General features: G+C 42.9%; 2 protein-coding genes across 14 annotated transcripts in view; one reads left to right on the forward strand and one right to left on the reverse strand.

Moving 5' to 3' along the window:
• Nucleotides 1-805: 805 nt before the first annotated feature.
• Nucleotides 806-18336, reverse strand: LOC121181720 (paired box protein Pax-6-like). 4 transcript variants are annotated; one of them, XM_041037831.1, is made up of 12 exons: nt 18324-18336; nt 12453-12506; nt 11147-11170; nt 6967-7097; nt 6356-6571; nt 5615-5777; nt 4262-4414; nt 3912-3994; nt 3565-3715; nt 2935-3044; nt 1210-1351; nt 806-891 (listed from the first exon to the last, which is right to left on the reverse strand). In XM_041037831.1, exons 1-12 carry the CDS (start codon nt 18334-18336, stop codon nt 806-808), a joined length of 1326 nt encoding a protein of 441 aa, XP_040893765.1. The 4 variants fall into 4 exon arrangements, with proteins under 4 accessions (XP_040893765.1, XP_040893766.1, XP_040893767.1 ...); XM_041037832.1 differs by lacking the exon at nt 11147-11170; XM_041037833.1 differs by lacking the exon at nt 18324-18336 and having other exon boundaries at nt 6925-7097; nt 12453-12501.
• Nucleotides 1549-22749, forward strand: part of LOC121181719 (zinc finger and SCAN domain-containing protein 31-like) — a 35801-nt gene continuing 14600 nt past the window's right edge. For 5 of the 10 annotated variants that reach the window (XM_041037820.1, XM_041037830.1, XM_041037827.1 and 2 more), the window contains exons 1-4: nt 1549-1630; nt 2947-3082; nt 11463-13362; nt 19742-19911. The gene's annotated coding sequence lies outside the window, so the exon portion shown is untranslated. Of the gene's footprint in view, nt 1631-2946; nt 3083-10342; nt 10459-11462; nt 13363-19741; nt 19912-22749 lie in introns of those variants that run through there. The other 5 variants (XM_041037824.1, XM_041037826.1, XM_041037828.1 and 2 more) reach the window with 5 other exon arrangements.

Here is a 22749-nt window from a genome sequence, read left to right on the forward strand (position 1 = left end):
CTGAGACCCCCCCCCCCCCCCTCCCAAAGACAGACAGAGTTTTCAGTCCATGCCAGTTAGCAGATCACAACCAGGTTAGGGTTTTTACAATACCAAACACAAATCACCAGAGTCCACATTCTGAAATTCTGTACACATTTCAGGCCAGGGCTTTTGGAATCTGCCGATCAAACAAATTCACAGCAGACTATTAATTTCAAGTTTCATGAAGTTCTTCCCTTTACGTTTCAGTCAACATCTGTTTTTGCTACAAATACACCAACGTGATATAAATTAGGAACTGAAGTAGAGGTAATGTGCCTTCCCACTGAATATCCAAATGGACACTGAGCAGTTTATTCCCGTCTGGAGTCTATGTCTGCCAAAGGACGGTCCACCTTCCCGAGCTTCCTGAGTGCAGCTCAGGCTCGAGCTTTTCATTCTGTGCTGGTGTCAGAGTGTCCTCACCAGCCAGACTTCGAGTGGTAGCAGATGGAGGTGATGAGGAGAGAGGACTCCCTAAGACCTTTGATCCAGCTACAGTGATATGAAAATCCTTCAATTGGAAAAGTACTGGAGCTCCTTCTGTCCTGCTCGTCTCCTGAATTTGGTTTGAATGTTTTCTTGCAAGCTTTAATGAGTCATTTCTTCATGATCGTTTGCTGCGGTGCAGTCTGTCTCAGTCAGTGAAACAATGACAGGTCCTTTTTGACATTCAAGCTGTGACGTGGGGATGAGACACACTTTGATGTCCCATACAGTCTTCGTTGCTGCAGTCGCTGCTGATGGTTGCTGCAGGCACGGACGATTGCAGCCAGAAATTACATCATTGCAGGCGTGGCCAGTACTGTGACATGTCCGCTTCGCTTCCTGGAACCTGGACTGGAACTGAGACGCCAGGGGAAATCAGACCTGGTTCAAAAAGAACAAAACGCAAAGCAAATGTAAAGGAACCACAGTTGCAAATGATGTTAATCCAAAGCAGATTTGGGTCTTTCCATTCAGTTATTCCAATATGGTGTGCACCAACGATGTTATCATTTTGCAGGATAACCAAATCTTTAAACAGCTGAAGTGAGTCGACCTGTAAGTCTGAAAATCTTAACCCATCTGTTCAGGGTTAGGACGTTTAGGTGGGTCATGTTTTCATGGTTACATCACTGACCATCATCACGTGAACACATGCTGTTGTTACAGTGTCAAACTGCAGCCAGGTGGGTAACTTCCTACCTGTTGACGACGTTGCAGAGGACGTCATTGACTGGCTGTTGATGTGTGGCTGAATGTGTGGAGGAGTATATGTCTCATAACTTCTTCCATTTACAGTGGGGCTGGTGGGCAGCATGCAGGAGTAAGAGGTCTGGCTGGAGGCCTGGAAACAGAAATGAACACAACCAATTTGTTCTGCCCTCTAGTTCATGTTATGATAGAAGTTGTTTTATTGTAAAGCCACAGGGCAAATATTCAGAATGATAGTTAAAGTTTTTCCCATGGATGTTATTTTTTTACAGGTAGTTGAATGTGGGCTTTTATTTTGAGAAAGAGAAAGTTATACGCAATGCATTATGGGATATGAGAGATCTCTGCATTAAGCATGGATGTGTATATCCCGGTGTCCTACATTTCTCTTATGCTGACAGAAAGCATGGCTGTAAGTGTGTTTATTACTGAATGTGTGTGAACATGTAAAAGTGAAGTAGAGTGACTTTTCTTCTGTAAACGTACACGTTAAAACGGAGCGCGAATTAACGGCTAACGACTAGCCATTCGCGGGCATTGAAATGCTAATTTGCTACCTTTGTATGTAAATGTGCGTTAGCGTAGCGTTATAGCTAGCGCTAGCTAACCATAGCTAGCTAACTAGCTGGAATGGTCTGCTGAAGCTTTCTTTGTCTCTGTTTCAGTTTCACCCGATGTACTTAAAGATTGTTAATAAAGGAGCAGGACGCTCGACTCCTGTCTCGTGGAAATCTAGCTTGTCTGGCCGTTTAACGTCGTAAACATACCGGAAGTATAGCACACGGAGTGAGAACAGTACGCTATTAAAACAGCAGGATTTAGCTCCCTGATGAGCCGCTCACCAGTTCGAAGGCGTCATTCTAGACTAAAAATGTGACAGGCTTGTAACTGTCTATGGAATTTCTTTAACGTTGTCATGGATTCAGTTTAATGACTACATTTTTACAGCAAAGGTTTACAGTCAATGAGCCAACGAAGAGTCCTTTCATTCAATAAAGACTTAAAGCTTTTCTTTTCTTTTCTAACAACAAAATCAAGTGGCAGTAGCCAAGGCTGAGTGAAGTCAGGGCAGCTTGTCTGTCCCAGACCGTGAAGAAGGCTTCACACTGAGTCCCACCCTCTCTCTCCAAAATTAAAGTGTTTTTTCCCATGAGACACTCAGTCTGACGTGTCTTGGTGATGCGGCTCATACCATCAGCCTTGCTGGTGGGCTCGAATCTGTCCAGGATAACCCACAACAGGAGATGAAATACAGTCCAGGAAGTCCAGTGTGAGACATGCTGTGCATCAGGGAGTTTCAGAGCCTGTCACACACTGCACAGTTTAGGCCACTGTTGTTTTATCCTCCATCAGGTCATCCTGAGGTAGGACCAGGAATTTGTGCTTGTTTGTATTTGATTGGCCACAGCAGTGCATTCCTACATAACACCACATTTGGTTATGGCACAAGCTGATCCAGGTTCCGCTATTTCATTTGTAAGTCCTGTGTTTCTTTGCTGGAGCCACTGGGTCTGGGCTGCCTGACTCATCCACTCTTGTTAGGGGACGGTGGAGACAAACAAGGCACCAACACTGCCAGAGCTGTAAGGGTCACGCTGAGCCGTGCTGCACCGTAACAAACATGAAGATGCTATCTCTATAACTCGAGGTGTTCAGGTGCTTGTGTACAGACTGTGGCTTGGTTGTATATTGTTCTGTCTTGTGAAATAATCTTACTTGCATCGGCAGGCTGGCCGCCATGCTGAAGCTGGGCATGGCTGGTATGCTGTAGCTGTTGGACAGAACTGGATCTGGTCTCCCCAGCATGGATCCTGATGAGAAGGACACTGGAGACATAGAGAGGGGAACGTGGATGAGCAAAGAGGTTTGTACAATATTCCAGGAAATTAACTATCAGCGTTTCCCCACACAGTAGTGACAGCTGGACCAAGTCACTGTTTTGTGAGTCACATTTTAATCTCAGGTTGTGATACTCTAACACCTGGGTTTAAGTGGGGGAGCAGGTAATCCTTTAATCCTAGGGTCAGTGGTTTGATCCACCCCCTGAGCTCCCTCTGCTCACCTGTCCAGGTATATTTGATGGAGACATCAGAGTCTCCAGAACTGTGCATGTGGAAAATCACAACAATCACTTTGGACAAAAGCATCAAAAAGCAGTGTTAGATATTGTGTAAAAAGCCATTCAAAAACTTTATTTATTTACTTCATGTTCTCAGTAACAGATGTGTGTGTGTCAGAATGCCTCCAGTGTAAAAGTTTTGTTGACACATGCTGATAAATAAAGTTTTGAGTTTGAAGTTATTATGCTGGTCACGTGTGTAGCATAAATGCTGTTGTCATCAGTACCTGGTGTAGTAGGCTGTGGTAGAGGCTGGTAAACACTGGTGTTGAAGCTGCTGCTGATGGGGATGTGGTTGGAGGAGTTGGACACCTGACGACGCTGGTTTCTCAGCTTCTCCTCTCTTCTCCACTTCGCTCGTCTGTTGGAAAACCAAACCTACGCACACACACACACACCGGATTAGAAAAGAGAGAGACACAGCGTTGTTAAAGGTTGTTAAAGGATAAGTTCACATTTTTTCAAGTCTGTCTTAAAACAATACTGTCAGTGTCCGTAGGTAAACTGGGAGGGTTACTGGTCACTGTGAACATTCTTCCTGTACATACTGGCTGTGGAAAAAACCTGAACCTACCTGTATTCTTGCCTCTGGAAGGTCGATTTTGTTGGCGAGGCGTTCGCGGGCAAACACATCTGGATAGTGAGTCCTTTCAAATTCTGGATCAAAAACACAGTGTGTCATTACACAATAATAACAAAGAAGAAGAAATTATTTCCAGCATCCACAGTAATGAAGCTGTGAGGGGCTGTGCTACGGCCTTTAACTGATGTTTCACTTCTCACATTCAGTCTTCTCATGAATATCCTGAAGACTGAAGAACTGCCGAGCAGCTGGGTGGGAAGGTCTAACCTTTCCATTCCACTTATACATTTTATTCCCACATACATGACTGTATGTGTGTGGGCGTGTGATCCAGCTGTTACCTTTCTCCAGTGCTTCTATCTGGTCCTGTGTGAAAGACGTTCTGTTCCTCTGCAGTTTTCTCTTCAGCTGAAGTCTCATCTGAGTCTCCTCAGAGTCTTCACCATTGGAACTGACTGATATGGTGCTGTCCCCTCCCTCTGCCTGTGGACACTCTGCACCAGGGAAAGAATGGAAAGAAATTATCATTATTATTCTCTCACACTGAGTGAGACACTGTCTCTGTTAGAGCTGCACAGGGGAACAGGTATGTTAGCAATAACAACTAAAGCAATGGCTGCAGTGTGCAGTACTTTACTAAAATCCAGGCTTTGGTTTAGACAATATAATATGCAATATTCAAATCCATGGAATTAAACCATGCATGTGAGTTAATGGTGAGTGAAGGTGCAGGGCTCTTCAGAGTGGAGATCTCCAACATGTGATCTCTGAGCAGACGAGAGCTTGACTCCCGCTCCCTGTGGAACTTCTGTTATTTGTGGTGCTAGCCTAATTATTCATTATCCCCAGCAGACAGAGACTGCAAAACAGAATGAAGCCATTGCTCAGTGTCACAGTCAGTCAGGCAGAAAGAGACACAAATGAGAGCAGACGCCCCCCCCCCCTTTTCCTCCCCTACACACACACACACAGGCACAAACATGCTGTAGACTGACGGGGAGGCAGCAGCCGTGGAGGTATAGCATGACTTCGTCTCTCTGTTGTAATCCCAGGGTGCTGGAGGAGGAGCAGCAGCATATGAGCCAGCTCCATACAGCAAATGGGGCCCTCAGCCACACACTGAAGGAAAAGGAGAGGAAGCTGCTCGTGTCAGCTCTGTGCACTGTGTGCACTCTGTGCATTCACAGTACATTCAACAACCGACACTCTGTGAACAAAAGTGTGGGGAAAACCGGATCAAATCTGAAGAAAAAAAATCTGGATCAGAATAAAAAATTAGCAGAACCTGCAGCATTAACTGAGCAGGACACCTTCAACTGCAAGGTCCTGGTACAAGCAGGCAGGGTCAGGAACAGTGACACTAACACACACGTGTGGTGGAGACACACAACATGAAAGAAAGCTTTCATTGGAACAAATGGACACCAGTGAACAGGAAGGGGGGACACTGTGTTGTCATGGCCTGTTAACAAACGTGTCCTGTGCTGCTCATTTGTACAAAATTCAGATTTTCAGTGAGGAAGGTTGAGTATAACTTATTGCATCTCGGTGGTTTGTTGTTTTGTTTTGTTTTGTCTCGATTTAAATGATCTTCTTTCAGATTTATCTCTTGGTCTGCAGCAGCAGATGGACTCGGCTCAGGTCTCAGTGTTGCAGTGGAAGTACAGCACAGTAATACCATGTTAGTGTCTCACCAGTGGTAGTGAGTGTGGTGCCAGTGTACCACCCTGAGCGTCCTCCCCAGGTGGTTTGTCCATTGAGCATCTTGAGTTTGTCGAACATCCCTTCAGCTCCCACTGTGCCCATTTGCTGCTTGTCACTGGCCAGGTTCCTGAGCACTCGATTTATGGATGAAACCTGGAGAGAAACACAGCGTGGTTATGTCAGAGCAACTCTTTGGTTGGACATGTAAGACGCTGCTGGACAGTTTACCTGGAGCAGTCTCCACGTCATTTGAGTTTGAGACCTTTGCTTAACAGTAGGAGCAGAAGCCTAAAGATTTCAGACTCTTTGTGTTTTCATGGTTTAAGTTTTCAGTAACAACTGTCACATCACTGTAATTCGCAGTCATCACAAAGGCAAAGCCGTGCTTTACAGGAGATTTAGTGGAGATAACGGCTGTGTCCATCATATAGTAAGCAGGGAGTCACTGTGCTCATGCTTTGCATATTATTTTGATTGCTTACTCCACAGAGTTATTGAACTTCGTTAAGTTTAAACATTAAGGAGTGATTTCATTCACCACCCTATTTATGGTGTCGCAAGGCACTCTGGGAAACCTGTGCAGTTTCAACAAGCCAGATACTCAACTGGTTTTTGTGCCCAGTGTTCCCACTCCCACAAACTATTAGTACCAAGACCATCTGTAACAAAAACATCAGCTGTTATGTCCAGGGTTTCACCGATGAGCTAGAGATTTGGCAGAAGGGTCTTACGCTGGGTATGTTGTCGTTGGTGCAGACTCCTTCTGCCAGCAGTCGGTCTCTGATCTCCCAAGCGAAAATGGACGGACACTCTCTCTTGTACTGAGCGATCTTTCCCACCACCTCTGGAGTGGCCACCCTGGGTTTGCTCCCTCCTATGGCCCGAGGACGGATCGAACCGGTCTCGTAGTACCGGCCCAAGATCTTACTCACGCAGCCGTTTGACACCTGGACCCAGAAACAGTACAAACAAAGTATTTACCACTGGGGTGAAAATAATACTGGCTTCCAGAAATTTTTTTGTTGATCTAGGGAATGACTGCAGACTAGTTTTATAAATTGTATTATGTATCATATATGTATTGGTGGTTGTGTTGCATTGTGGGTAATGTAGGACCAGGTTTGACGAGAGAAGATTGTGTGGAATAGAAAGGAGGATTTCTCAGGTTCTGCTGCATCAGTTTAGATACTTCACATTGTCTAACCTGGTGTTAGCGTTCCACTTCTGCTTTTCTCTGCAAGATCTGTGACTCATGTTAACATGGTTCTGCAACCAGCTAACCCGGTACGCTGTGTACGACCAGTGTCAGCCGATGTGCACGTGTGACGTACGCTGAGTTTACCTGTAGTATTCTGGATATGTCACAGGGTCGAGCGCCGCTGTGTGCCAGCTCAACTATCTTCTGCCTGGTAGAATCAGGTAAAGGTCTCCCATTCACAAACACACCTCCCAGCTGGTTTACTCCACTGTGACCTACGCACACGCACGGACACACACACATGCACACAAAGAAAACAACAACAAAGAAAAAGGTTTTCAGTCACATTTTGCAATGATTTAAAAAGAAATGATTCAGTTTAAGGTTTAATGATGAAAAGAGAAGTGTAACTACGATGAACTGAAGGGCCACAGTACAGGCACATGCATGAGAAGAGGACGGGGCACAGCAGGGAACACAGGTCAGAGGAGATGAAGACAGAAAAGCATCTGAAGCCTCAGGCCTCACTGAGTTTAGCATGTTGTGTTATAATCTGACTTCTTACAGCGTGAAAAGCTTCGTATTTTAACCAGTAAAATACATTGTGCGATGTTAGCTGATGCTGTGATGCCACTGGCCTATGAGCTCTGCAGCTGTGTCTTTGATTGAGATACAGCAACATGATCTGCAGTCAGCATCCTCAATATTCACACAACAACAACAGTCTTTGCTCTCTCCTCCCTGCTTTAGCTTTCATTTTAGCGTTCCTCAAATTATTATGCTGACGCATCCATCCATGTTCCCAAAGTTCCCAAAGTTCTAAATCTCAGATCTAAATGATCATCATCATTCTGTCGTCTGTTCAATATGATCATTTCAGCTAAATTCCAGCTTTAAGAGGGAGGCAGATGAAGCTGTGAGACAGGAACCTCTGCAGGTTTTTATGTGAAGTTTAACATGCTCTGTCTGCTGATCCACATGTTGCTGGTCTGACGTGTTTCTCTCAGCAGCAGCAGCAGCAGCAGACATCGGTCTGTGCTGTGACACTGTGCAGGTTAAGTAGGGATTTACACTGAATCAATTGTCTATTGTCTGTTAATGGCTCTGTGGGGGGAAAGCATATTGCAGATTTATAAACCTCTCAACAGGACATTAATAAATGATACAACCACACACACACACACACACACACACACACACACACAGAGTGTAAGCGTAGAAGTGGGGCTGCTGTAAATTAAAAGAGGCTTCGCTGTAGACACTCGATCCAGGCATCAGAGGGAGAACTACCACGAATATGATTAAGAACAATGTTTGTTTGTTTTTTCCCCCAAAATTAAATTAATTAAATTAAATTAAATTAAATTAAATGCAATATATAAGCAGGGTGGGAAACAAAAAAGTCAGATCTGTGAATCACTCCCTATAATATTTTATCTAATAAAACATGAAACGTTTGCTCTTCCTGTTTCAAACAGTCGTCTCATTGACGACGTGATGAGCAGGAGGTTTTTGCAGTGCTGTGTCACACTGACAGAACTGGATCCTTTAGGAAAGTCCGATATAATCCAGTGCGTGCACAGTGCACTGAGAGAGGATGTTGTTTGAGCTGTGTTTTCCAGCACCGTGACAGAGTGGTGGACTGTTTCTCTGTTTCCTGTCTGTCTTTTATAATTGCTAATCAACTCTTTAATTAATGATTAATGAAACAATTGGCTGTTCAATTAAAAAAAGAAGACAGACCTGTGCTGGGTCTGCGTGTTCATTCATTTAGATGCATATAGAGGACAGAGGGTGGAGGCGAAGGGAGCGTCTCTCTGACCCCCCCCTCCCCCTACCCCTCATTCTTTGGAGCAGAGCTACTCCACTGGAAAAACAGATGGATCCTGGATTAGAGATGATTTACCTTCCGACGCACCTGACGCTGTCACGCCTTTGAACTTCTCCTCTGGTTAATTAAATTATAAGGAAAGAGTCACGGCCCGAGGAGAAGCTGCTGTTAACTTTGAGTGTGGCGGTGGATCGTTCCACCCTCTAACTCTCCCTCACGCCGTCTCGCAGCGTGTTCACGTTGTGTTTTGGGGTCGAGCGTTTTGCCGTAGAAATGTTAATCACAGTGCCATTTCCCAGAGGAGCACGCCTGGGCTTTCCTCTGCTGACACACAATTAATAGACAGACATATGGAGTCAATTTGGCTGTGGTCCCTCTGTGACTCTCACACACACACACAGAGCAGGCGGGCCCCTGGGAGCGGCTCAGCAGCTTTCACTTTACATCAGCTCATTCACACTGAACCTGACTTCAATTAATTTCCACTTTAACCATATACTGTTATCATCAACAACAAAGCCGTCCAAATGAAACAGCAGAATCTGTTGTTTGTCTGTGAGCTCCACACTTTTCTGATCTCAGCCTCGATATAAAATACAACAAAAATGAATCTATTCCATGACGTGATGGTGCTGAGGCTGGATGATGTTGTTCGGTTTAGATTAAGACTCAAAAGCAACGGGTTCGGTTTGGAGAGACATTGTGGTTTGGGTTAAAATGATCATGATAAACACTCAGTTAAAGTTTGGGTGGAAACGTTGACAGAAATCAGAAACGATCAGTGGTCTCTCGTGGCAAAGACAATTTCATCCACTCCAACCTCCTCTCTGTGTGGACTTTTTCAGTCTATAATAATGTGACGTTGCTTTGTCATAGTCATTACGATTATTAGAGAGATTTGTCACCTGAACATAAACTGTTATCCTTTGGAGGGGCGTCTCATTCTTCTAACTAATTTAACAACCTATGTTTCTTATGGTTTGCATCGTACAGTGTGTATGTCCCCATGTGTCCATTCATCTTTCCACTCAGCACACTGATCCGTTCATCTGAGAGGATGAGTCTCTGTGAGTCGGTATAAATCTGACACACTCACAGCAGTGTTTTCAGGTTGTTCCACAGCGACACACCTGACCAACACAAACAAACAAACAAACAACAAAACAGGTGATCACAGTCAACATGTGTTAGGCAGCGGGACAGACAGTCTGGCTCCTCTGCTGAGTCTCAACTGGTTAAACCTTCATTCTGCCTCCCCCCTGCTCTCTGTCCTCACCTGTACTGTGTTTATACACACACACACTGTTCAGTCTTTCTCATTAACATTTTCTGTTGTCAGACAACAGGACCACCACCACCACCCACCGCCCAAAACTCGAGAGGTGTGTGACATCATCATGACATCACATCACTAAATGACCACAGTAAAAAGGCAGCGTCGTCTGTCTGCGAACACCAGAGCAAAACCAATCACAGCGTCCGCTGGGAGGAGGTCAAAGGTCATCCACTAGAAGCCAGCGGGTGGTCGGAGGAAGATCAAGGAGAACGTCCACATATGACACCAGAGACCATCTTCAAACAGAGACCTGGGTTGCCGTCTCTCCCAGTGCGGGACCACCTGCTGTCACGTTTTTAGGGGACGTGATGACTGATCCATTTACCAACAGGGATCCTCAGACGTGGCTGAAGCTCAGAAGAGATTATTTTGTGACATTCATTTTCTGATTCATCCGTTCAGACTGGAAGCCGCAGCTGTCCGGCAACACCTCAGAAAAGATTCAAACCGAGGACGCTGAGGTTACACGGTGTGTGTCTCAGCTCCACTCAAGGCTTAGAAATTCAATTCTAATTTATTTTACTGCAACACCTCAACATAATGGTAGAATCCATGATTCCTTTATAAAATACTTGGAGGGCACACTCTACTGCTCGTTACACAAACTGTTCTGCATTCACACCAGCTCACTGTCACTGCACATGCATACTGTACACACACACTCACACACACACAGGCTCACACACACACACACACACACACACACAGGCTCACACACACACTCACTCACACACACACAGGCTCACACACACGAGAGGAGAGTTAGATGCTGAACAGAGCACGCTGCAGACTGAACGAACCCACTTTCATTTCAATCAATTCCTAATGTAACCTGTGGTTCATTCGCTAATGATCTGCTCACCTCCAGGATCCTCGACACCCTCCAGCTGCTCCATTTACACTATTTGGAATTAGAATTGATTAAAGTGAAGGTGATGTGATAATAGCACCCGCTCTGACATTTAACCCAAAGCTACTGTCCAACAGAAACCGGGATAAAGACATTTTTTTAGGTTTGCGCAGCATCATCCAGTAACATCCAGGGTGAGATGGACGCAAGGGGCAGAAGCAGTGTATTGTGGGATTGGGACTGGTCAGAGGAGAGATGCAGGACAAGGAAACAGGCAAAGACACACAGAGAGAAGTAATCCACACACCTTCACTGCAGACGGCATGGACCTCTTGTCCCGCAGTAAGAAAGAAGAAATCAGGTGCAGTTCATTGTCAGTCCCACCCAAAAGGTTTAATACAGCCCAGCATCTCACTGCATGACTCACACTGATGTTTAAAGGTCCAATCAGTCAGTCTGATCAATGAGGAAATTTAAGCTGCATTCACACACATGACCAAAGAGTTACTGAAGGAAGATCTGCATTTTAAATCACAGGTCTGGTTTCTAACAGCGATCATTAAAGGGTCAGTCCGGTTTATTACAGCTTGGGCCTTATTAGTGTTTGTTTGTTTTTTTTCCAGAGATCTGAGATCTGACAACACATCGACATCACTGCGACAAAGTGAAAAAGAAGACAACAACAGAGGCAGCCAGGCGTTTCTTGGCTCCATCAGACTTCTTGTTCGGGATGTTGCCACATTCCCAAAAAGATGAGTACGATGTTTTTATCACTGACAGAAATTAAACACAAAACTACCAAAATAAAAGTTATTCCACCCAAATTCTGATGTGAAAATGCAAAAGAATAAAAAAACAGAAAATCTGATTTGGTCAGTCTGGGCCTGGTGATGAGAGGATGAATGACTGGCAGAGATATTTAGATGTTCCTATTTCCTTACAGGGACGCTAAATCTCTCCTGTCTATGAGTGAAAAGAGACTCCTGACTTCCTGTTCCTGTCATTCATCTGTCAGCCTGTATTGTTACGGTGACCTCAGCCTGCGCTGATGACTGATGACACCACATACCATCACTACACAGAGACAGATCTCATTGGTCCAACAGTCACCTCAGACGGCACATTTCAGAATAACCAACACGAAAGTTTGGATTGGCTGCAAACACCGAAGTTAAACCTGCAATGATTCAGAAGCAAACTGAACACAATCCTGACATTTCATCACTTTTAAAGTTCACGTGGCAGTCACAGAGCAACGTCAGTAATTCGGAGCGATGCTTGTGTTTTCACTGCATTATTTGATATTTGTGCGACGTGTGAATATTTGATTTTTATCATAGAAATATTAATCAGAGCTGATGTAAGACCCAAGATGGAATAAACCAGAAAACTGTGCTCTGATGGTGACAGGTATTTTACAGCTGCAGAAAAAACTTTACAGAAATTCAGATGTGGCTAAATCATAGTCAGGAATGAAACAGACTGCAGCTTCCTTCCTTTGACAGCTCAGCCTGTCAGAAGTATGAAACACAGTCATCCACACACCCACAGCTGTAGATACACTAACATCAGAGGCATAAATGATAAGAACATGCTGCTGAGATGTAACTCACTGTTTTGCATCATGGAAGCCACGCCAGTCTCCCAGCTCGTTTGACTCCTGTAATCTGCAGAAACAGAGAAATCATCTTTTAATAGGTTATAATGTACAGAGCATGCACAGATAAGACACACACACACACACACACACACACACACACACACACACACACACACACACATCTCTTGCTGGACACTGATTCAGAGCAGAGGAAGAGACAGCGTCCTCCTGAATCACAGCTCAATTCTTGTCTAATCAACTTTTCCACAGTGGTGAGGAGGAGTAACAGAGAGAACACCAGAGCACCCCAACGCCGTGGACGCTGTCTGGACAAAATGGCTGAATGCCAAGCCACCCTGTGATTGGTTCATATGCTAATGTATGCTAATGTCCATAAAGTTATGAGCACAGACTTGCAGTCCAGCTCTCACACTCAGGTCCAGTGTGCTGCCACAGTGTGAAAAGCAGGACGGCTTCACGTCTCACACGGATTATTCGTTTTTTGCATTTCCACTCAGTCATTAAGCTAAAAGGTGAAACTGAGCGTCCACTGAAGATGTCTGTCTCTTTCTTATTTCAAACTTAATGCACTGCACAGATCTGACAGTTTTCTCTTAAAGACATCACCAACTGTCACTAAAAGACAAGCTTTTCTTTTATGAGTCAAAAAAAACCTGAAGCTGTCAGATTCTGCAAAAGAAACACACTCATACATTTTGTTTGTGTTTCTTTGCTGGTTATATATATTGTTGATCTGTGTACATGCTGAATATACTCTGGCATTTCAACAGTTTCAGCAGAATAAATCTTTCTGTCTCTGTTTCTCAGAGGCCCCATCGATCTCACCTGTGATCATCAGCAGTGAGCTACAGAGACACTGTGGGGTTGGGGACACAGCTGCTGTCACACTATCAGAAAATCAGGTAAATGTTTGATGTAGGAATGTAAACTAAACTAATCAGGATAATAATTTATCGATCTTAGATGATCGGTGAGAAGAAAGTCAGAACACACCCAAAGTTCATTTTAGGAAACATAATTGAGGAGGCGAAAGACGAACATCAGCCTGAGACACTGAGTCGTACAGAAGACGACCAAACTGGACTGACACCTTCAAATGTTTCACCTCCAGCTACAGGCAGAGTCTCTCAGTCTCACGGAGACTCAGGGATCACAGGGAGAATGATTCACACTCAGTATCGTGTTTGGACAAATGTCCTTATTACTGAAGGAGGAATTCCAGGTAATTTACAGGGCGGAACCTGAGGAGTGTTCAAAGAATTTAAATTTTAAAATTAAAATCATAAGCCATTGTTTGGATAAATTCAGACAAAATAATCTGTATGACAAGACCATGACATTGTGAATTATAATGCAATGTTATTTCATCCTGCTTCCTTTCACAATAATATTGTTTAATGTTCCTGTCTGCGTCCTCACTTATTTATATCTCTGCCCTGTTTGTCTTGATTGATAGATCAGTATTTTACTTGGTGATTAGTGTCATTATCATTGGAAAACAACGTGTTGTAAAATATAAACAGGCTTTGGATAAAAACGTTCTGAAATTTAAAAACTACAAGAGTTATGGAAACATGACGCACAATAAACTGAAGCAAGGAGGATGAAAGAACGAAACAAAAAAAAAGAAACAGACAGTTTCATCGCTTATCGCTTATCTTTCATTATTTTGTCAGTATTTGCTCACGTGGCTATTTATTGGATTTATTGTCTAATTTGAACAGTTTGGGTCTGTGTGAAAATTAGCACAACTTCTCAGACATTCCAGCAGGAATTTAAAAAAGAAGAGTAAAAGGAAACCAGCTCTCAGTTACTACTAAATGAGATTTTATTTGTAGAACAGAATAAATAATAATAATAATAATAATAAGTCATATGATAAAAATAAAATAAAAGTCACAATGATGTAGAATGGGCTGAATTTTGTGAAATTTCTAAATAATTTGAAGTTTGCTGTGGGTGTCCTGGTGGAACGGTGGTTTATTAAGGTGTGAATCCAGAGTCCCAGGCCCTTAATAAAGACTACACTGCCACATAATAATAATAATAATAATAATAATAATAATAATAATAATAATGAATATCCTACATAGTAGATACATCTTACTAAAAGTTTCATACCTATAAATGTCTAACTGTCCTCTATCATCACCATAGAAGTGCAGGGGTATGGAGGGATGACTGGGAAAAGAAGACGACCAGTTTAACTATCTGCTGACATTAATGCACGTAGAAATCACATGACGTTCATTACGCTTCACCCCAATAGTGAAAAGCAAAGCCTTTTGAGGTGAGCTTAAGAAAAAAAAAAAAAAAAAGCAGCTCACCCATAAAGGCTTCAAAGCAGCTCCATCTCTGAAGCTCTTGTCATTAACAACATGCATAATGAACATGAAGCAGCTCCACACGGGAACAAACACACACACACAGGCCGGCTATAGGCACCTTGTCCCCGCTATAACTCAGCGCCCTTCTCCCCTTTGAAAGGAGACAAAGAGCCGGAGGAGCGGAGCCGCGGCTCTGCTCGGTAAATACCCGCCAGGCTTTGTGTGTCCGCGGGATTTTTTTGGTGTCGTTGCCTCGTTAGTTGCGGCTCGTTAAAAAACCTGCGACACAAAACCGCGGCGGGGAGCCCAATTTGAGCAGTACAACTGACATAAAGGAGTTCTGTTGAACACACTGATGACAATATAAAAGTTTCATTCAGCCGCTTTCAGCGCTGATATGAAGAGAAAAGAGCCGAGAGAGAGACACAGAGCTGCAGCCCAGCGCTGCTGGTTCAGCCTGAAGGCACCGAGCTGTGCCCGCTGCACGTCCGCAAGAATAATAATAATAATAATAATAATAATAATAATAGTTATATTATCACAGGATTCTGACAGTGTTTTGGGTCTGAGCTCAGAAGCAGGATGTTAATCTGATGAAATGTTTAACGGGGATTTAAAAAACAAAGCGATGTCCTTAATTGTGTCAGTACTATTAATATAAGATTAAGATAAGATTTAATTTAAAAAAATATTCTTTTTGCAGATTGTGCATTATTATAGGAAACTATAAGAAAAAGAAGTATCCCGCCTTCCCTCTGTTCGACTCTTTACTGGTAAACCAGTTGCACTTTATGGGGTAAAATAAAAAATAATAACAATAAGATAAAATTACACAATTAACCTCACTAAATTAAAATGAAAAGTACCATTGCTTTTTGTACTAATAGCTTTTATTTATATTATTCTGTGTATTTTTAATTTGTCTTGTTTATCAGTGTGCTGTGTTCACTGTTCGCGCTGTGGACTCACCAAAATAAGTTCCTCACAACTTCTGTAGCAGTGGAAACAGACTCAGTCAACTTAATTGAAAAAAAGCAGAGAAACAGCTTTTTTACATAAAGATGGAGGTGAACTCAGCTGAGCCTGAGAGTTCAGCGGAGCAGAGTCAGGCTCTAAACGCAGCTTATGCTCGGCTCTGTCCGGTGATGAAGGCGTTGGATCACCGAGGAGCAGGTGAACATTTAGCCGAGACTCTGGAAACTTTGAGGAGCTCGGAGTTTCCACTTGTTTCAAACAGACGTGACAGATCACAGATACTGTAAATGTGGATTTGATTTAATTAAGTATTTTATTGAGGCAGTCTGGTTGTTAATTTAAAAAAAAGTTTAAAAATTTTAAAGTGTTAGATTATTATTCTGATGTCTGGCTGATGATGCAACACTCTAAAACCTCTCCACTGCTCTGCTCTATCGCAAATCCACAAATGTGGCTCAGGTGCGCACGCACAGAAGGGTTTTAGTGCACGTGCAGTAAATCTGGTGTCTTCATCAGAACATATGGGAGCATCCCGCTCCGCTCCCTCCGACACACACACACACACACACACACACACACACACACACACACACACAAAATGAAATGTTCCGAATTCACATGTTGGATGAATTCATCCCGACCTGATTAATCATGCGGTTAATTGGCTCCGATTTAATTAAGACGTTAATTAACAGCCGACTTAGATCATCAATTAAGACCAACTTCATCGTGTAGTATGTGCTGGCTCCGGATTTTAAAAAGCCCCCCACAGTCTTCATGTTTATGTCCACGTGTTCTATGATGAAGGAATTTTCCATGTGTTTCAACAGGATATTAAACTGATATTAAACTGGTATTAAACTGATTTCTTCCCGCTGACAGTTGCAGTCTGAACGTGGTGCAGGCCTCTGAAGCTCTGCCTTATTTTCAGTCCGGGCCTTCACAAAGCGCAGGTCAGATAAATGTTGTGAAGGCCTTCACTGAGTGATCATTCACAGGTTTAAAGAAAATGACTTGATCTACAGCCGCAGAGCTTCTTTATTTCCGTTTCAATGTCAGTTAAAGATGAGAATATTCTACAATTACGTATTTATTTTTGCAGACAGTAATAAAAATATGAAGGCCCTTACAGACCATATAATATGGCTTTAAATGAAACCGTTGTAGTTGGACTTACGCACTTAGTGCTTTAATTATTATTACTACTATTTCTTTATTTATATATATATTTCAGTTGTTTTTTTTTTTAATTAAAGTTGGAGCGCAAATTATTTATTTATTTATTTATTTTTTTTAAGTTGAACTTTGATGATTTGTAGGAGTCACTCTGCGAAAACAGATTCACCATGGAAACCTTCCAGTCTAACAGGCTCAGGATCATTTCTGAACCGAAGCGGGAGCGAAACTCTCTGTGTTTAAGCATCTGTGTGAAAGATCGCGATGGTCCGTTTAAATAAACGTGGACTTAAAATGGCGCACAGACACATGCACGCGCGTACATTTAAGAATCCACCTCTGTTCATCTTTAAGGTGGAACTTTAAAGGGGGAATCTGAAAAAAAATCTAGTTTAACGCTGTCCTCGTCCTCCTGATCCTCAGGACATGACCTGAGCTGATGACCGAGACACAGCTGCATCACCACGCGCTCTCAGCACGAGCGCTACTGTAGGCTGGCCCAAGAAATATAGTTTTGTTTTTGTTTTTTTTTGTTGTTGTTTTGTTTGTCTCTAGTGATGTTTCTAGTCGTTCTCACAGGACCTGGCCTTGAGGCAGGAGAAAACGCAGCGAACTGTCTGTGACTGATCCTCGGTATACATGCTGTGATTTTGTGTTTTTTTACAAAGTGTTTTTTGGGAAAAAACAAAAAACAAAACAACAACAACAAAAACCTATATTTCTGGGGCCGCTTCAGTTCAGTCACTGTTTTAAGAATCCATATGATCTTGATGTTTGGCGGACTGAAGCAGCAGCTTGTTCATATCGTCCTGACTGAGTCAGACTAACTTGAGCAGAACTTCTGAAACAAACAGAATCATCTGCTGATTTTACTCTTTGATGGGAAATGGCAGGTTTTCTGTGACTCTGTCACTAACACAGCAGTTACACCTGATTCTCTAGTTACACTTCCACCATTTTATAAGGACGGTCCATTGACATCAGTTCAAAAAAAAATTCAAGCGCTGTCTGCTGTCTCTCTGTCTCTGTCTGTCCCAACATTTCTGCCACAAAGCCAGCAGAGGAAGCGATCCAAAAACTGTGCCTCTCCTTCCTCGTTCCTCTGTTCTATACTTTTTCATTTCTAAACTGTCCTTTCATTTCTTTTTCTCTCTTTCTTTCTTAATGTCAGACTATAAACATTTTCGTCTTCATTGTCTTTCTGAGCTTGTCCTCATCTTGTCCTTATCTGCTAAACAAACTGTAACTTTTTAACTCCATGCCCAGACTGATGGACAGAGAGAAGAGAGAGATGAGAGGGAGAGAGAGAGAGGGAGAGAGAGAGAGAGAGACAGAGAGAGGGAGAGAGGGAGACGGAGAGAGAGAGAAAGAGAGAGCAAGCTTACCTTTCTGTGGCATGCTGTAGAGAAGCAAAGTTTTGGTGCGTTTAGTTTTCCAACAGCTCCTTTCTTCTATTCTTTCCTCTAATTAGTTTCTCCTTGACTGAAGAGACAAGTGCAGAGAGAGACAGAGCTGGTCCTCTGAGGAGGAGGGAGGAGAGAGAGGGAGGGAGGGAGGGTGAGCAAGTGGGAGGGCCAAGAGACTGCCACAGTGAGGGAGGGAGAGAGAGAGAGAGAGGACGGGGAGACAGAGAGACAGAGTGGAGGGGAGGGGATGGAGAGTTTGAATGGTGAGAGTTTGTTCATGAGTGAGAAAGAGAGGGAGGGGCGTGTGTGTGTGTGTGTGTGTGAGTGTGTGTGTGTGTGTGTGTGTGTGTGTGTGTGTGTGTGTGTGTGTGTGTGTGTGTCACTCTCAGCTTCAGTTCAGTTCACATGGTAAATATTCAGAGGAAGACAGCACTGATACAGTTCACATACCATTCTTATACACACACACACACACACACACACACACACACACACACACACACACACACTCTGTGCTGGTGTGTACAGTGAGCAGAGTGAGTGAAAGCTCAGGCCGGAGGAACAGTGTGCAGAAGCGCTGTGCTGTTATCACCCTCCTCCTGGCTGCTGCCCACTGCCCCCCCTGATCCCTGTCCAAGACTACAAACAGACAAACGGGGGTCTAACAGCTCGCACTGTCACACAGTCCCTCCTCACACACGTTATATACTGTGTGACCAGTGGCGGTTTTTGGCACGAGCGAACCGGACAGCCGCCCGGGGCGGCATCACACGGGGGGCGGCACAACCACGCGAAAAAAAAATCATCTGCGCCGCTAAGCTGTTTTCTATTATCTACCATATTACTGTGTGGGGAACTGGCAAAGTGGCACCGTCCCCATCTCCCAGCATGCCCCACCAGCATATGCATGTAGAAAAGGCACCCTGACTCAGGGAGGTGGTTAGGTTGGAAGAGTGTGGGAGTCGGCCCAAGTGATGGTCCTCTAACACGGGGGGCTCCGACACATGCGCGGTAGCTCATGAGGCGGTTGTATTGAACCACTGTGCCGAGGTGTATTCGACAAGGACTTTCTATACTTTGAGTATTTTTTCCACTGGTGACACTTTACATTTTTCCAATTTTTGATTGTTTTTACTTCTACAGCTTTCTGGACTGCCCAGTCTGCCTGTGCTGTTTCAGATATGTCAGTCGCCTTGGTGACTATGACATCTTCCAGTTTCTGTGGTGGTTGATGAAATAATGTTAGTTGATCCAGGGCTGAACCATAGCAGGTTCATATGCACAGCTTTGGATTAAGATAGAGCCCTGCAGATTTTTACATTTTACATTATGGTCCTTAGCCAAAGAACGTCACATTACAAGTATATGCATACAGTGTTCTTCCTCTGTTTTTACAGGTTACCTTGAGAAGCACCCATTAAACACACAAAAGTTAAACTTGTTCTTTGGACTGCTGGGAGGCTACATCATCGCCATAACTGGCCACCGAAAGGGCGTCACCATCAATATGATGCTGGAGGAGGTCGAGAACGCAGACAGAACCAAGACAGGTGACAGCATCATCTGTGTAAGTACAAACATGATGATAAAAATCAAAGTCACACAGGAGGCATATTCATTGTTTAATTAGTTGGTCAGAGAGGAAAGCCATGTCTCTTGATCCAATAGGTTGGACAGCACAAGACCCAAAGGTACCATGAGCAAGCAGCTGTCCCCCTCTTTTTTGATGACCTGAACTTTTACATATTATTATTATTATTATTATTATTATTATTGTAACCACAGGTAGTTCCCTGCAGAGCTTTGTACAATTTAAGTTTTTTTTTTTTTTTACTGGGCTTGAACTGACTGTTATGTCTATATTTGTAGAGGTGCAGGGAATATTGAGTTTTTTTTTTTTTTTTAGGCTTAGCTTTAGGGGACCATGTAACCATGTTATACAGTTTTATACACATCTATGATGACATTGGACGGGACACAGGTCAAACAAGGTGCGATGCAAATACAGGGTGTTGAGGTTGTTTAAGCAAATGTACTCAAATGTACATTTGCAATCACGTCCGATGGTCATACAAGGCCCTTTATTAAAAGTATTTGACCTTTTGATTCTTTGGAGTATTATACCTTTGTGGAATTACACCTGTGTGAATTTACAGCCATATGTATTTGTGAAGAGTCCAAAGTCTTGTCTTGTAATAACTGTGAAAAAGTGACTGAAGGTATTGTAGTTGCACGTACGGAGTAATGTCTGAACTCACACAGTAAATTTCTTGAGTAACTGTGTTATAATGTGAGGCTCAGGGAAATTCAGTGATCACACAGTTAAACCTGAAGTTTTGTGAGTAATTGATTTAAGAACATTCTCTGCTGGCTCTAACTCCTCTGATCATTTTTAACTTCATGTCAGGAGCTCGTTTTACTCACATTTAACTCACCGTCAGTTTAAATAAAAGGTTTCCCTCTCTGCTCTATATAGCTGACAGAATAATAATACCTGTTCCACTGCCTCTTCATGTTCATACTAATCACATATTTCGTCTTGATGTGTCATGACAACACAGTTAGTCCTATAAATAGATTTTATATGATCTATATATATAATCCTTATCACACTTTAGCACATCGCTTTACTGTCTTTTGGGAGCAGAAAGTTTATTTACTCATTTCTCGTCATGTTTGAAGGAGATTACAATGTTGGAAAACTGCAATGTGCAATGGATAAGAACGTTTTAAGAATTTCTTCACTAACAAAGAAGCCTTTTTTTACTCGTCTATGAGAGTCAGGCTGTTCTCATGTTTACAGGGTTGGGAACCAAAGGCAGCCGTCACAAGCAAAGTTGAAACATCGGTTACTGGTTTATTTGTTAAAACAAGGATTCTCAGTTTTCCAGCAGGTGGTGATGAGAGCGAAGATGGTAACAGTAAACCTGGCAGGTCTTCAGGAACTAACCTTGTCTCCTAGGAATTATATTAATATCCAGTCTGATTTAATAAAGTATCTGATATAAATATCCTGGCAAGTCATAAAATATTGACACTGAATGTGTCAGTAAAATATTTACTCACTCACATCGCTTTTCATCTGTTTTTCTCCCACATTATATTTTTGCATGAAAAATCATCCGGCAGTTTGTCACACTGGAGCGGACTTGTTCTAATTTAACCTCAGCAGTGTGTTTCACAGCCTTAAGCAATTTTTAGCACTGTTGTAAATATTCATACCCTGAATAAAGACCCACCAAAATAAACTGATTTATTATATTGAATGAAAGATACTGATCCACTCAAAACTGCAGTTTAAACACTTTTTGCAAAATCCTATGCTGAGTGAAACATTGTCTACGATAGAGTCTTAATGTCTTGCGTCCACTTGTAAAGTCTGCATGAAAGAAAGGGCATCATTTTTCAGTGAGTTTACTTGATATCCATCGTCACATTGTAAACGCAGATGTAAATGTCATGTTCATGCCACAGTGATTCCAGTGTTCTACAGCTGTGGGGCAGTGTGGTGTGTGGAGGTTAAGAAGTGAATCAGACTCATGTCTTAGCTGTCGTCACCAAATTTAATGAGAAAATACAGCGTTTGTCTGTGACCCCTGGATTGACACATTGATCTGAGGCTGATATCTACAGGACAGCATGACATGAGAATCTGGCTGGACCACAGACTCACTTTCAGGACACCTGAAGAGCAAGCTGAAGGTCAAAACTGGACTTTTGTGTAGAAACATATTGCTTCTCTTGTGCCAGTCAGAAGTCTGCTTTTCATCATGGTGATGTTTCGTATGTGCAGCCTGTCCCTCCACCTTTAACCCTCTTGACTCTGTGTATCACGGTGCACTGCACTTTATCACAGGTGATCAATTCACCTTCACTCACCTCCTTTACTGACAGGAGGGAATCACACTGTATGTTTTTTATCTATAAAACTGCAAAACCTGTGTTTTTACCTCTGCTCTCTGGTCTCATATAAATGCAGTATGGTACTATACTCCCTGCAAAGGAACTTTGTAATTGCATTTCTCAATGTAAACGTAACCCTGTAGAAACAGATTTTCCTTATTATGTTCAATTTTTTATATTCAGTCCTAATTTTATTTTCTTGCTACTTTCTGGTTCACAAAACTATGGTCATTTGAAGATATTTGGTTGATTCATGTGTCCGTCAAGTTTATTTTATTGTTACTGGTCCAGTCACAGTAATGAAATGCTATAGGAGGGAGGAAGGAAGTCCCGCCCTCTTTCAGGTAGCAGGTGCGCTTGTACAAACACTGAAACGACGAGAGAAAAACCTGCGGAGAAGTGAGAAGTAACAAGTAAACTCTTGTCGGTTATTGCATATAAGTTAGTTTCATCCATTTAACAGTATTTGGAAGAGAAACCAGAGGAGACCGAGACGACCCAC

Source organism: Toxotes jaculatrix, chromosome 5, assembly GCF_017976425.1.
Source record: "Toxotes jaculatrix isolate fToxJac2 chromosome 5, fToxJac2.pri, whole genome shotgun sequence".
Lineage (NCBI taxonomy): Eukaryota > Metazoa > Chordata > Actinopteri > Toxotidae > Toxotes > Toxotes jaculatrix.